General features: G+C 42.3%; 1 protein-coding gene and 1 pseudogene across 1 annotated transcript; one reads left to right on the top strand and one right to left on the bottom strand.

Moving 5' to 3' along the window:
• Window positions 1–131: 131 nt before the first annotated feature.
• On the top strand, window positions 132–7,327 carry LOC137282361 (uncharacterized). Its single transcript, XM_067814105.1, has 5 exons — window positions 132–200; window positions 2,689–2,816; window positions 3,746–3,782; window positions 4,459–4,572; window positions 5,544–7,327. The coding sequence occupies exons 2-5, from the start codon at window positions 2,697–2,699 to the stop codon at window positions 5,918–5,920; spliced, it is 648 nt and encodes a 215-aa protein (XP_067670206.1). The 5' UTR covers window positions 132–200; window positions 2,689–2,696; the 3' UTR covers window positions 5,921–7,327.
• On the bottom strand, window positions 6,991–15,040 carry LOC137280853 (putative serine protease F56F10.1; annotated as a pseudogene).
• Between the last annotated feature and the right edge of the window lie 892 nt (window positions 15,041–15,932).

Raw genomic sequence — 15,932 nt, 5'->3', positions numbered from 1 at the left:
AATTAAAATAGGAATGTTCAGGAGTATTAGGGAGCTACATACTCAAAATCCATTTTTAAGTCAGTATGATTTGATTTTGTGGTCTTGTAGTGATCTATTTATAGACGGGGAAAACCCAACAATCCACAAATAGACGTGACGCAAGCTTTTTGAAGCCGAGCTGTGAAAAGCTAATTGATCCTTAGAACGAACTGTTTATGGTAAGTGAACGCTATATATCTTAGCTAGGTACAGACATGCATACACTTTGCAGCAGCCCGTTAGATCAGAATAATTTGAAAGCAAAGCATTATCTAAAGTGTTCACGGGTAGAGCATTCTAGGATGTTCCGACAGGTAGAATGGAATTGCTTGACAGTTTGCGGCCTTTGACATTAAAATCCTACTCACTTGGAAAGCTCAACTACAAGTATTACGAAAAATCCTTTTGATGAGGATATTTTCAAAATTATGCTACTCTTTTCTGTATGATTGGAACTAAAGATATAATATTATGTGAAATAGCAAGTCCCTTAAAATTTGTAAATTTGTGTTTGTAAAACCCACAAGAGTTATGCCGCTTCCCTTATTAGTGAAGTAGCAAAGAGTCAAAATAGATATTTGGCGGACTAAAGCATGAACCTATGCAGAGTACAGATGATAAATCCTGATGAAACATATTTTGGGGATGTGGCAGAGTTTGTGGGCCCATGTTTCGGAAAATCCAAGATGGCTGCGAAAAAGTCAAGGATTTCCAATTTTAACACTTACTGTCTCCACATTGCAGGCTACTGCAAGAACTATACAGTAACTGTCTGGAAGTGTAGTTTAGGAAGAGCTTGAAATAGTGCCTACTGCAATTGTATTCTGCTGGTACCATTGTTAACAATATTGCCAAATGTGGCTGCATGTCTCAACCTCTTTTGCCCGGAGAAATGAATTTGTCCATCTTGGCAACGTCTATGCACATTGCTCGGGTTTTTCGGAAACTGGGACCCAAACATCGAGCACACCCCAACAATATGTTTTATCATGATATTCCCCAGCACTTTGCAAGGTTTCATGCTTTGGTCCGTCAGGTAATAATCAGCTTTAAAACCGGATCTAAGCCATTGTATTATATATGTCCCGATGTCTCTCGTAACAATAATGGCGGAACGCTTTGAGTTGCACACTTTGGCAGAAATGGAAAAGAAACGGATGCAGAAACTAGATTTCCAGAAAACACTAGCATCAAAAACTTGCAAAGGGTAGTAAATGTCCATGTTTTATGTTTTAAAAATGATTCAGCGTTTATCTTTCGATAGTAAAATAGATGAAACAGTACAATATTTTTTTATTTCACGTACATTTGGGAAAGAGCCGCTGAAGATCTGGGTTGGAACTGATCTTCACTAACCCATGATTGTAAGAGACGACTAACGGGATCGGACGGTCAGGCTCGCTTACTTATTGGGCGCTTCCCAATTGCGTAGGTCGATGTTCGTGCTGTTGATCACTGGATTGTCAGTTCCAGAATCGATTATGTACTGACCGCCGCAAAATAGCAGGAATATAGCTAAGTGCAGCTTTAAACAACAAACCAACCAGTACTTAGAATGACTGACGTGTGGGATAATTGGTGGCTATTTAACATGCACTGTTTGCTCGTGGGGTTATATCGCAGGCAATTAATGGATCAAACATGTATTACATACACGTCGCTAAATACTCTTTAGAGTGTCTCACCAGATATATCAAGCCAGCTACAGAATGGAGACACAACGCCGGTGATCGTAGCTTACATGTGTAATGAAGTGTGGCAGAGTACATGGATACGTATGTTGACAACATCGAGGCGTATATTTTGGGGCTGTAGGTTTAAGGTATGATAGGATATTGTTATGATCAAATAAGTGGAATGCACATTGCTTTACCATCGGTGTGATTAGATTACCTTCATTAAAACTGTTGGATCTAATGTTTGCAGAAAAAATAAGTTGTATAGGGGCGGTGGGGTAGCCTAGTGGTTAAAGCGCTCGCTCGTCACGCCGAAGACCGGGTTCGATTCCCCACATGGGTACAATGTGTGAGGCCCATTTTCTGGTGTCCCCCGCCTTGATATCGGTGGAATATTGCTAAAAGCGGCGTAAAACCAAACTCACTCACTCACTCACTCACTCTCGTATACATAGGTGAAGAGTATAGATATTCTCAAATACTCCGGAGAGAACGTGGGATTTCATGTCCTGATTCTCATCTGCGTCAAACGTGCTTTTATGTTTGAGGAGCCGGATTAGAAATGATCTTTTGTTCAAACCCAACTCACTCACTCACTCACTCACTCGTGCTGCTTCGTGCATGATTAGACCCGTGAAGGTCCGGGGTAGAATAGGCCTTCAGCAACCCATGCTTACCATAAAAGGCGACTATGCTTGTCGTAAGAGGCGACTAACGGGATCGGGTTTTCAGGCTCAATGACTTGGTTGACACGTCATGGTATCCCAACTGCGTATGTCGATGCTCACGCTGTGGATCACTGGAATGTCTGGCTAGATTATTTACAGACTGCCGGCATATCGCCGTAATATAACTCCGTGCTGGGTGAAACTTAACTCACTAACTCAGTCACTCTCATGCCGGAAGTTAAGTCACTTATTGTTTGTTTGTTTGTTTTGACGTAATATTTTTTCAGGCATTACTTCAGTGTTCTTCCCGGTAAAAATTGCAGGTCCCAAAATGAACTGGACCCGCATCGGAAGTGTTGCGATCGTGCTGAACATTGTGCTGTTACTGGGTGTTGTGGCTGTAGCAGTGTGGAAACTGTATCACGATCAGGCACCAAGGTGGAGCACGGAGGTCAGTAAGTTCATGCTCGTATAGGGATATGCCTATTTAATGATAAACACGACTTGAAATATGATTTGTCTCCACCATGTGTTTGTGATGTACGTTGTGTGACACTCAAATATTTGTTTTCTTTCTTCTGTCTTCTATCGTTCTCTTCTCACAGACAAATGGATGAATAAGACAAAACGACAGATTAATTTAGAAAAATTAAATGTTTCTCGGGCACATTTTATTTAAAAAACTACGAGGGCTGTAGGATTTGTTTTACAGCTGGGAAAGTTTAGCACGTGTAATGAGTTCTTACAGACAGTCGTTCTTATAGTGGACAAATGGATGATCGGGTCGCGGCAAAGTCAAAATGGCAATAATTGTTTTTAAAGCGCACAAATAAAAGTGAAGACCCGATGCCCGAGAAACATTTCACTTTTTGTATTTAGCCTTACTGATCAATCTTCCGGTTGAACATGAAAAGAGTAATATACCTAACGTGGAGTTTTGAGTTAATACTCGTATGTTTAAATACCACATACCCTCGAAGATCCGGTTAACATTGGTTGTCAACAACTCATATTTGTCTTAAGAGACGACAAACGGCATGGGATGGCCAGGCTTGCTGACATGGTTGACACATGTCGTTGTATCCCAGTTGTGTAAATCGATGCTCATGCTCAAGTCTGCCCCGTACTCGATTATTTCCAGGCCAACGACATATAGCTGGACAACTGCTGAGTGCGGCGCAAAACTAAACTCACCCACTCAACCAAACACCAGAATACAAATACATACAACATAAAAGGGTGACAGACACTCACAGAGACAGACAGACACACTGACACAGATAGACTGACAGACACACACACATCAGTTGTTCTGGTGATAGAATCGTCCCTGAACTGGCCAAATATAATTACTAAAGTTCGTTTCATATTTTCTATCAGTTGCAGGAGGCGATGGTCGACAGTCTCGGGCGGCAAGGTAAGCATATTAGCTCACGTATTCAGCACGATAGTGCGGTTCGTTTGCATTGCGACGGGTCACTGCGAATAGCCTAGTAGTATTTAAAGCGTTCACTCATCACCAGGGTTCGATTCCACACTTGGGTACAATTTGTGAAACCCATTTCTGGTGTACCCACCGTGATATTGCTGTCATATTGGCGAAAGCGGCGTCAGCTTCACTGTGAAGAGTTGCGTCCCTTTATTACACTCATGACATGCGATTCCGGATTTGAAGCCTTCTTCGTTTACCTTCTGAGGTGTGACAGCCCAACACCCGAAGGTCTTACTCCTTAATGGTTAAACGGCTAAAATAGTCGTATGTTAATGTTAATGTATGGCACTTACGACTATCTTACGCTAAGAGAGCTTCGAAAATCTAGGCCCTATATCGGGGCAGTGGGGTAGTCCAGTGGTTAAAGCGTTTGCTCGCCATACCGAAAACCGGGTTCTGTTCCCGCATGTGTACATTTGTCAAGGCCGTCTCTGGTATCATTGGAATATTGCTAGAAGCGATGTAACACTACACTCACTCACTCATCCATGCTTCCGGTGGGACTTCATTACGTTCCCACATGTAACTGCCCCCGCGATATAACTGGAATTCAATTAGAAGGCGTTGAACTCACTCACTCATTTGTGATCGATATTTACAGTTAACCAGTCCCGTTCGGCAGATGCATCTGTTTTATACCAGGGAGACGTGGATATGCGCAATCCTTCTCGACCAGTCCTACACCAAGGATTCAAGATAAACCGCCCGTCTATTGGTAAGTTTCACGTGTTCAATTAAATTACACTAGATTTATTTATATGAGTACAGTGGCAGAGACAGGACAAGAAGAAAACAATTTTCAAAAGGCATATTTCTGCACATTTCAGTTGCTGTGTTTTGAGGGAGTGAGTGAGTTTAGTTTTACGCCGCACTCAGCAGTATTCCAGCTATATGGCGGCGGTCGGTAAATAATCGAGTCTGGACCACACAGTCCTGTGACCAACAGCATGAGCATCGATTTGCGCAACTGGGAACCGATGACATGTGTCAACCAAGACAACGAGCCTGACCACCCGATCCTGTTAATCGCCTTTTACGACAAGCATAGTCGTCTTTTTGGGCAATCATGGGTTGCTGAAGGCCTATTTCACCCAGGACTTTCACGGGTATGCTGTGTTTTGAACCAAATGCCTAAAGCTGCTTCTCCTGTAACGTGGAGTTTTGCCATTTTTTGAACCAAATGCCTCAAGCTACTTCTCCTGTAACGTGGAGTTATGCAAATCTTCTCGATTTTCGAGAATTTTGTCGTCGCATTGATTGGTTTAAATGACGAAAATTCAACAAAATAATATAAATAATATAAATAATATAAATAATATAAATAACGGGAAATTGATCAAAGCACCGAAAACGTTCAAAGTATTTAACCCGAAATTCGTTATATGCTGGACATTTAAATTATAAAGAAAATGAGATTCATCGTCTACGTAATTCAATTTACACAACTTACAATAGCGATACTGACGTGGAATTCTATCTCGTCTGCTAATGTTTTTATAAATGGGAAGCTCCCCAAATCTGAGTAACGCTATTCTGCGTCTTGTTTCTTTTGATTTTACATATATGAGACACTTTTCTAAACAGAAAACTGTTTTAATTTTAGAATATAAATTGAAAGGCTTTAAGATATGTTTAAACAGAGAGTACTACTACAGTTTTGCCCGTAAACCATGATATATCTTACAGACAGCAGCATTGTCAAGATGGGCTTTGGAGCTCCTCCAGAATCGAATACCTCCTTGCTACAGGGCTTCCAGATGAATGATGGCGAAGTTCATGTGCCTTTATCAGGCTTCTACCTCATCCACATGGATGTGACCTATTTCTTCCGGGGTCACGTCGACGAGTCACAGGTCAACGTGCACGTCACATGCAGCCTGTCCGACCCAATGAAAGTTCTTGTGGAGACATCACAATGGTGTCGGGTAGGGATATATTGTTCTGTTACATTCCATGGCATTTCGCATTTGTCTCAGGGTGCTATTATCTACTGTGATGCCAACCATGCCAGTGACATGATCAATGCCATTGAGAATACTCATATCACTCTTGCATTTTGTTGAATATTTTTGTTTTTAGCAAAATATTTTGCAGTTATTGTCCTCATTTATCTCAGCTAGTTTGTCATTTAATTGGCATTACTGATTTATAGTTTGTTGTTTAACGCTGACCTCCATAATATTCTAGCCATTTGACAGCGGTCTGCAAGTAATCGAGTTTAGACTAGACAATCCAGTGGTCAAAAGCATGAGCATCGATCAACACTTATAACTGTATCACTTGCAATGCACGAAAATCAAGGTTCTGTTTGAGGGTATGTGCACGTGTGAATGAGTTTCACACTGCTTTTGGCATTATTCCAAGAACATCATGTCAGAAATAAGTCACACATTTGCCCATGTGGTGAATCGAACACGGGTCCCCGTGGAGAGTTCACGCCTTAAGCGCCCCATAGTAAATGCAGCAACCAAACGCACTATTTGTAGATCTTAGCAATGAAAATAATTCCAAGATTATTTTTGGAAAAAGCGCTTTATTTGCTTCAGATATGTTAAGATGTTCGGATATCACATAAATTATGTTCTCTATTAATGGGTGAGCACTTTCGCGTTTTTTTCACAAGCAATTGATGCGAATGCATTTCCGTTATGTGGTCAAGTCAGTGTGGTCAAGTCAGTGTGCTGATGTCCACTTCGTCCATCAACAACAGTGGAGTTTAGTCAAAGATGTCTTTTTATCACTTGGTTCTGGTTTCCTGTATATTTGTGTTTTCAAATGAACTATGACTGCCCCATATGCCTCTTTTATGTTTACTCAGTTTATTATGATTAAAAAGATGTTTTTGGGATGGGATGTTTTTGGTTGGAGGTTGTAACTATGTAACTCAGGCGCTGGTAATCATCATGCTAAGAACCAGTCTGCGTAATTAAGATATGTTAAGACAGTTCTGACAGAATCTTCCCAGGATTGTTTCCTCTGTTTCGTTTCTTCGTATGATTTATAGCACGTGGAGGAATATACCACGTTCTTTCGCCAATTATCACTGGTCACTAAGCAACCTACATCAACCTACTGGAACGCTGTCTTCCATAGATTCCAGAAAAATGAAGGGTAACCAAACGTTTTTTCCCAGCTAGATACTTTCCTGACTTAAACTTAAACATACGAACATGTGTTGCTTCATCACTGCAGCTTGGAACCTACCGTTAACGAATATTACACTGGCTCCTGGGTGCGGATCCGTCCGAAAGCCATACTTGTACCAAGGGTCAAAGGATCCCTGGGTGTAGACGATGTTGGAGTTCTGGACGTTGAGTCCGGCGAAGTTAGTAATCAATCCCTCGTGGCCTCTCAGAATCAGAGATCTATTGAATTCTGGGCCGAAGTAGCCTTTAAAAAAAAGAAAGTACCTGAATCACAGCATTAGTATCGACAGATTCTACATAGTTTATTCTTAGTTCAGAAAAAAATCAGAGAGATGCTTCTAAAGATTTCAACGGCTGCGTGCCTGTTTTGCGTGGTCTGTATATCTTGTTGATGTCTACATTATATTGATTAACTTAAGACCCGTGTCGGTCATCAACAACCCATGGGAATAAACGGTGTCAGAGGGACGTCATCTTATCCCAAAAGCACATGACTTTTATACTGTCCAAATCAATCATGGAAAGACCTGCGTCATGTAGCTTGAATTTAATTAACTTATAGTTGTTCTGTCCTCATCTTTCTCTACAACAAGCGGCATCACGGAATCCATCCAGGACGGGAGCGCTGCAACTGTCAGACGTTTAGATTTGACCATGTGGAGTATACGTTTGTTAATATACTCTTCACTCAGGGCTTGTCCAAAGGGTTGATTGTTTGCGTATGTAGGAGTCAACAAACCCACTTGACGGCACTTCTTATACCTCCACTGACGTGCTGAAAACAAGGCCAACGTGTTAGTAATGATACACGGAGAGGCAGCGGAGAGCATCTCTTAACAATTCTCCTTAGATAAATGCTCTGTGTGAAATTATACCCAGTCATGACATCCTTACATCCGGTGTAAAGAGCGAAATAGCAGTGACGTTCACGTGAATGATTGGTTGTTATGTTGTTTAACGCTACATTAGGCAATATTCCAGCTATGTATTGGCTGAGGTATGTCTCTAAACGAGTTTGGACTGACAATCCAGTTATCAACAGACTGAGCATCCATGTAAGGAATTGGGATACCATAACATGTGTCAACCAAGTCAGCAAGCGTGACCATCCGATCCCGTTAGTCACATCTTACGACAATCAATAGTTGCTGAAGACCAATCTATCAATAGTTGCTGAAGACCGATCTTAACCCGGATCTTCATGGGTCTTATGGACCACTGACCAGGAGGTCACAAAGGGCGTAACCTCTCGACGCCTAAATGGATAGACATTTACTGTACGACGTCGTAAAGCAGTCATCCCACATGCGGCGACGGTCTTTGAAGAAACCAGTCAGTCAAAAGATCGATGAGTCAGAATATACAATCTTTATTTTTAATTACCACTAAATAAAGTAGAACACCATATAGTCTATCATTCTTTTGATACAATGGTGATATATTTTGCAACGTGGAGAAAATTAAATTGATGGCGGCCGCTGATGGAATTGTGCACTTTTGTTCAATGAACTGTGAAATTGCGATAATAAACCGGCAAGGGTGACTAAATCGTGACACATAAGATAGGTCGGTATACCTTCGGAATCTACACCAAGCCAAGAAGTTAACTTAATTACACAGGAGGATTCATTGGACAGCTCTTCATGAGATGAAGCGATCTTATATGTATACCAGCATGTATTTCTAACCACGTCACTCAGAACTGGGGTTAGAACTGAAACTTTTGCAGAAATATCTGGTTGAATTAATGCGTGTTCTCTGGATTTTTCTTCGAGAATGTTTTTGTTCATGGTATTTTTGGTAGAAGTGGTTCTCTACTTATTAGAGAATACCGATAAAATTACATGTTTTCTGACAAAGATATTCTATGTGTAGTAAATGCCTTAGGCGTTGATATCTGCAATCATTTTGTATTAAATCATTCTGCATTTGTGTTGAGACTGATTTTGCACAAAGGATACCCTTAAGAAATATTATGTGTTGCATACTTAACACTGGATTGCAGTCCTGAGCACCTTTGGGGATAAAGATAGCTGTAGTTTTTAGAAATAAGCTGGACCGTTTTGGTCTGAGTTTCAACGTGGATTGGACGTATATTCATTCAAATATGTTTGGTCATTAGAACTCGGAAAGAACATGCAAAGCAAGAAAGATGAACAAAACCTAGCAAGCCAGGGTCAGTCATGAACACATCATGAAAAAGCCTGAATTTGCCAAGGTGATGTTCACACATTTCAGAATTCACCTCCAAAATCATGGGGGAGGTTTTAGGACATTTTGTTCAGTGTTCTAGAAAATGGAAACCTTAATTTAGCCCTGTGTCATGCAGGTCAATCGTTCAATCAATCAAACACAGGAACAAATGGTTCAAGTAAGAAAAGTACAATGCATTCGACATGGACAGAAATGCATCTTGCTACTCATATTTCTCATATTTCAATTGTACCTTGAAGTCTCGACAAAAAACTAACCAACCAACCAAGCAACTACTTTTCCTTTTACTTTTCCCATACTTATGTGCGTCCTTTTTCGGTTTCAAGATATTTGCAGAAAAACAGAAATGCCAACTGGCTGACATAGTTTCCATTTCTATTTCAAAATTTTGCGTTAATCTTTGCCATTTCCAGTGTGACATCAGGGCCCTTATCTTACCTCATCTTTCTACTAAATCAGTAGTGTACATTTATGAACAAGTGACTCATCGAACCCCATCAGTTTATTTGACAGTAAGCACTCTCATAACTTAAACATGCTCATTTTCTTAACAAGTTTAGAGTGATGTACTAACAAAAGCATGTATTACGCTAGACCGAGAAGCCCCGTGAAGGTCCCGGGGTAGAATAGGCCTTCAGCAACCCATGCTTGCCATAAAAGGCGACTCAGGTTGTCGTAAGAGACGACTGACGGGATCGGGTGGTCAGGCTCGCTGACTTGGTTGGCACATGTCATCGGTTCCCAGTTGCGCAGATCGATGCTCATGTTGCTGATCACTGGATTGTCTGGTCCAGACTCGATTATTTACAGACCGCCGGCATATAGCTGGAATATTGCTGAGTGCGGCGTAAAACTAAACTCACTCACTCACTAGACCGAGAATGCAAATACTAAAAGTGCCGTTCAATCATACTCAATCCACAAGGCAAGGAGACAACTGTACATAATATTCGCATCGCGCATTTACCTGACAAAATCGTCGCTGCTGCTATAGCTGATGTCACTGCCCAAGCTCAATGCTCTTTCGAATGTAATATTCATACACTGACCGTTCAGGGATGTATAATTTTGATTGACGATCGCTGCAAAGCTTGCGAAGCGCTCTAGCGGCGCCCCTGCTGCTTTGTCAGTGAATATCTTACAGATTGTAGACACGGACCGGACAGGCAGTGGACTCTGAAAAAGACGGGAATGCAAACGTCATGTTTGTGTCTATACTACAACGGCTAATTGCATATCTTTGAAACCACGGGTCAGTGGATATTGATGTCACTTTAGTGAGTGAGTCAGTGAAAATGGATTTATGGCAGAGACACCAGGAACACTCCTCACGCATTGTACACATGTGGAGAATCGGGAATCGAACCCGGTTCTTCATGTGAGTGAGTATGAGAGTTTAGCCTTACGCCGCACTCTGCAATATTCCAGCTATATGGCGGCGGTCTGTAAATAATCGAGTCTGGACCAGACAGTTCGGTGATCAACAGCACGAGCATCAGTCTGCACGATTGGGAACCGATGACATGTGTCATCCAAGTTAGCGAGATTGATCACCCGATCGCCTCTTACGACAAGCATAGTCGCCTTTTGGGGCAAGCACGGGTTGCTGAAGGCCTATTCTACTCGGATCTTCACGGATCCGTTGCTGAAGACCTATTCTCCTCGGATCCGTTCTTTTCAAACAAATCAGACTTTTACTATACATTTCTTGAGCATGACACAAAAGCTGAATGAAAAACTAGTTTTTCAGTGATCAACATCATGCGCATCAATCTATGCAGTAGGAACACGATGTCATGTGTGAACCAAGTCAAAGAGCCTGACCACCCGACCCTGTTATCCGCCTCTAGCAATAAGCATGGGTTGCTGACCACTAACCCGGACCTTCATGGGTCTGTAAATTCAATAATACGGTTTGGAAGCAAATACCATGACACCAGGAACGTCCTTGTTGAATATTGCCGTCCAACCAATCAGGGTAAGAAAGTACATAATTCATATTCTCTACGTCCGGTTTGTTTGACGCATCGAAGTCACAGAACCTGTAGTACATGTAACATGTTATCACTACACGCATCTATTCACGAATAATTCACATTACCTTTTCTGTTGACAGGAAAAGGGTGTGTTCAAACACTTGTGTACTGGGGCTCTGAAGCAACCTTTACTAAGGTTAACCTTAGCTCCCATTCTTTAACACTGCTCTGGGGTTACCTTAATGGCTTACCATCATCTTAGTGCTTTGTGAAGGGTGAGTGAGTTTAGTTTTACGCCGCACTCAGCAATATTCCAGCTATATGGCGGCGGTCTGTAAATAATCGAATCTGGACCAGACAATCCAGTGATCAACAACATGAGCATCGATCTGCGCAATTGGGAACCGATGACATGTGTCAACCAAGTCAGCGAGCCTGACCACCCGATCCCGTCAGTCGCCTCTTACGACAAGCTGAGTCGCCTTTTATGGCAAGCATGGGTTGCTGAAGGCCTATTCTACCCCGGGTAGACCTTCACGGGTCCTTTGTGAAGGGAGGCTCAGGTCTATGAATATCATTTTCACAAGCCGGGAGAAATGTATTTATTCGTGTTCCCCAAACATGAAGCTAATACCGAAGGAGTTTCGTCCGCAGCGGCAGCGACAAACAGACGTTGGTGGACTTTAATCGCAGCACTATTGGGTATTCCGTGCGTGAGCGTGTGCGTGCGGATTCGTTTCAACGTATCCTGATTTCGTGAACAGCTGTGAATAATAACAGTACTATGAGCATTCCTGACAATATCGATTACCGGATTGTTTGGCTTAAAGTTGACTATATGGGCGAACACGCCTTAAGTGATGTAACCGAGCGGCGTTAACCAACACGTGCACGCTCTTAAACTCAAGACACGGGTGCTCCTTCTCTTACAAAGTCAAGACGCGCGCGCACTCCGTGTTGAAGATGACCCGCATAGTGCTCTGAATAAAATCTTTGTGACGTGCTTAGTGATGTGGGCTTTTTTTCATCTTGTATTTCGAATCTGATTTCGTAAATAATATGTGTTTTCATGTTTTAGATTATATTTTCTTCTAAAATTTTGTTTGTGAAATGATTATGGGACATGAATAGTACTAACCTTTGATATAAAATGTGTATTTTGTAACTGTAGGAAATATATTTGTCGGTATGAAGAATGGAAGCGGTGATGTCAGTGATAGCAGTAAATAACTTCGGGTTAAACACTGTTGTTTTGAAGTTGAAAGGGTCTTAATACTTCGAGTTATCCGATTTTGACAACACTCGCAAAATGTCTACTGAATAACCTTTCACTCAGAGACACATCCATGTTCGACAGAGACCAGATACCTTAAAATATTTGATTGTCTCTGGACAAACTAACGAGACGTAAAAAGTCTCAACAGGGACGTCTTCATCTCCTTACCTACACAGCAATTGCAGCGTCTTGAGCATCCGTTTTGAGACTTGCCCTGACTTCATCAAAAATATCTGATGCTGCGTGCGAAGATCGTCTCCGATAGCAACGTGGTACTCTGAAGCCGTTGCCAAGAGAGCTGGCTGATCATTACATATTATCCTAAACATACGCACACATTACGTCTCGGCAGTATTGTCCGGTGATCCGTTGTTCAAACCAACCTTAACTAACATCAACCTTAAACACTAAGGTTAGAGTTACGATCGCCTTAACAAAAAGATACGCCCGTTGTACGAAACAACCCTAGGGCAACCTTACCTCGGACTCCAACCTTAACCGTAACCTTAACTAAGGCTGAACTCTTCAGCGCAGGAGTAATGGAAGCGTCCCTAGTTACCACGTGATTTCAGCGACTCGTTCTATCGCTGCACACTCTCTGCTTTCTGAAACTTCTCTCAATCTCTTTGTATTAAAATAAAGCAGCCGCCATGTTCCAGCAGCCACCAGTCACTTAAGGCTGTGGTCACAGACCTAGATTAATGCCTGAAATAGCGTATAAAAACAGACAAACATATAATCACCTGCGGCAAACACGGGCGAAGCGACTGGTGCACTGTCAGCTACAGCTCCGATGACGAGAGGGGGGAACTTGGACCATAGCTAGGTGGACATCGTACCTATGAACACAGATTGTAAACTACAGATTCATGTGGTCACACTCGTTGATTGTGGATTCAGGCACGTTATCGTGTTTGAAGTGCATCGACGCTCATATCAATCACTAGATTGTTGTCGTTAAACAGCTAACAACCAAACTAGTGAGTCAGTGAGTTTTACGCAGTGAACTAGTGAGTTTTACGCAGCTTTTGCAATATTCTAGCAATGTCACGTCGGGAGCTTCACACATTGTGAGCATGTTAGGAATAGAACCTGGGGCTTCGGCGTTCCCTCGTCACACCGAAGACCCCGGATCGATTCCCCAAATGGGTACAATGTGTGGATCCCATTTCTGGTATCCATCACCGTGATATTGAAGGAATGTTGCTAATAGCGGTGTAAAAGTAAACTCACTCACTACCTCACTCCCTCATGCCAGCATACTAGTATTATCTGAATACGATCCACCAAATGCGATCCACTTCGGGTTCGTGAATTTGCGATCCTTGTTTGTTGCGACTATGAAGGTGGCAAAGTCCTCCATGTCCAGTGGTCAGGTATTGTAGATTTATGACGCTCAAGTCTCTGGAAGTGGAAACAACAACAGATATAATACGTTATATTTTGTGGTAAACGATAAATTGGTGATTTCGTGACAGACAAGTCGGTGCACCTGCTGGATGTCTTCTATGAAATGTATGGATAGTGCATGTAACCTCTGATCATATTTATCTTGAATCAGTAATTGAAAGCTGTGTCTCTGGCCTATTCTTCGCACACTGGTTCTTCCTTTACACACACACGTACACACGCACCACGCAAGCAGACACACACATGCACACAATCTGTCAAAAGTAAGTCCTTTGTAGGATTTCGACTATCGTGGCGATGTCCCAATACAGAGTGAGTTTTAGTTTTACGCCCCGTATAGAAATATTCCAGCAATATCACGGCGGGGGACACCAGAAAATGGGCTACACACATTGTACCCATGCGGGGAATCGAACCCGGGTCTCCGGCGTGACGAACGAGCGCTTTAACCACTTGGCTACCCCACCGCCCCCTCAATATAGAGGTAAGTGAAAAGATCAGCGTATCTTGTCCCTGTGAGGTATTGGTTGAGAGCTTATATTCTTGTGGTGGGTATTGGTTGAGAGCTATGTATGTACACACACACACACATGTACACACACACACACACACACACACACACACACACACACACACACACACACAAACAAACAAACAAACAAACAGACAAACAAACATCAGCCTAACATGACTCACGGTGTTGGGTGACTTTTCCCATTAAAGCGACTCGGAATAAGAAAAGTGTTCATCGCAAATAGCGACCATCTAGTAACTATTACAAGGGCACCGGGGATGATTTCTTTTAAACAGGCAAATTCTTTAACCACCAGACTGACGCCACCACTTGAGAGGCTTTTTGAAATCGCTGGATTGCATTGGACGCCGACGGTGTGGGGTATTCACTTGTGGCCATCTATTTCATTCCTACGAATTCCAAACCCATTTCAGCCACTAGAACATCTTATGGAAGGTTAGAAGAAACCAACTCGCCTGCTTCCAGTAACGAGTGTCAACCACGTTGAAATGGTCAAGTTTCTGATTGAACCACTGTTCGGGATACGCTGTAGATGGATCATCGTCTTCTCCTGAAACATGGAATCCTCCCTCCATTGCCAAACATGTTGCCAGCACCGCAAAGAGGCACACGAGGAAAGTATTCATGACTGTGGTGTAAGTCTATGTTCTCACTGAAACGAGCGGTGGGGTAGCCTAGTGGTTAAAGCGTTCGCTCGTCACACCGAAGACCCGGGTTCGATTCCCCACATGGGTACAATGTGTGAGGCCCATTTTCTGGTGTCCCCCGCCGCGATGTTGCTGGAATATTGCTAAAAGCTGTGTAAAAGCAAACTCACTCACTCACTCACTGAATACAGTGTCTCATAACGTGCATTTATATAGAGCAGCAAAAGTGCAGATTGCAGTGTCATTGTTTATTTAAGCAGATATGATGGCTTTACGCAGCTCATTTGCCACTATAAACTATATAGTAAGGGGGGATGGATATTAAACCGAGACTTAGTTTATCGATCTTTCGGACCCGCGGTGGGAGTATGTGACTCACTCCAATTACGTCTCGAACCCTTCTTCAGTTAAAAGGTCCGCAAAGCGAAAAGCGAACGCCACTCGTCAACATCTCGAAAGTTGACGGTGTTTAAATCTAAGTCTTCACGTCGCTGATGTAAGAAGAAGAAGTGGTTGGAGGTGCACAAGCTAACCACGGGGTAAACAAGCTACTTTAAGCATTTCCGAAAGTCTTGTGCGCTTAATGTTCATGTGAACGGGAGAACATTCACATGTCTGAAGTTTTCGATATTACGCAATGCTTTAAATATATGTCGGTTTAGAAACAAAAGTAATCACTTCTCTTTGGATGTGAACCTCGCACGACAAGCATGGGTTATTGATGATCAATTCTAGCCTCGATCTTCATGGGATCATCACTTGAGAAGCTGAAGACCGCTTCTGATCCGAATCTTCAAGAGTTTTGTTCATCTAATTTATAAAATCCCCTCAGAGTGAGTGAGTGAGTGAGTTTAGTTTTACGCCGCTTTTA

This window comes from Haliotis asinina, chromosome 4 (genome assembly GCF_037392515.1).
Source record: "Haliotis asinina isolate JCU_RB_2024 chromosome 4, JCU_Hal_asi_v2, whole genome shotgun sequence".
NCBI classification, from domain to species: Eukaryota; Metazoa; Mollusca; class Gastropoda; order Lepetellida; family Haliotidae; genus Haliotis; species Haliotis asinina.
The sequence above is the reverse complement of the archived record's forward strand: the minus strand, read 5'-3'. Positions and strand labels throughout refer to the sequence as shown.

Excerpts from the sequence above, each read along its gene's own strand:
- LOC137282361 (XM_067814105.1), top strand. The coding sequence starts at position 2,697 with ATGAACTGGACCCGCATCGGAAGTGTTGCGATCGTGCTGAACATTGTG. Across the intron at positions 3,783-4,458 it reads CGACAGTCTCGGGCGGCAAG|TTAACCAGTCCCGTTCGGCA; the intron begins GTAAGCATATTA and ends CGATATTTACAG. Across the intron at positions 4,573-5,543 it reads GATAAACCGCCCGTCTATTG|ACAGCAGCATTGTCAAGATG; the intron begins GTAAGTTTCACG and ends TATATCTTACAG.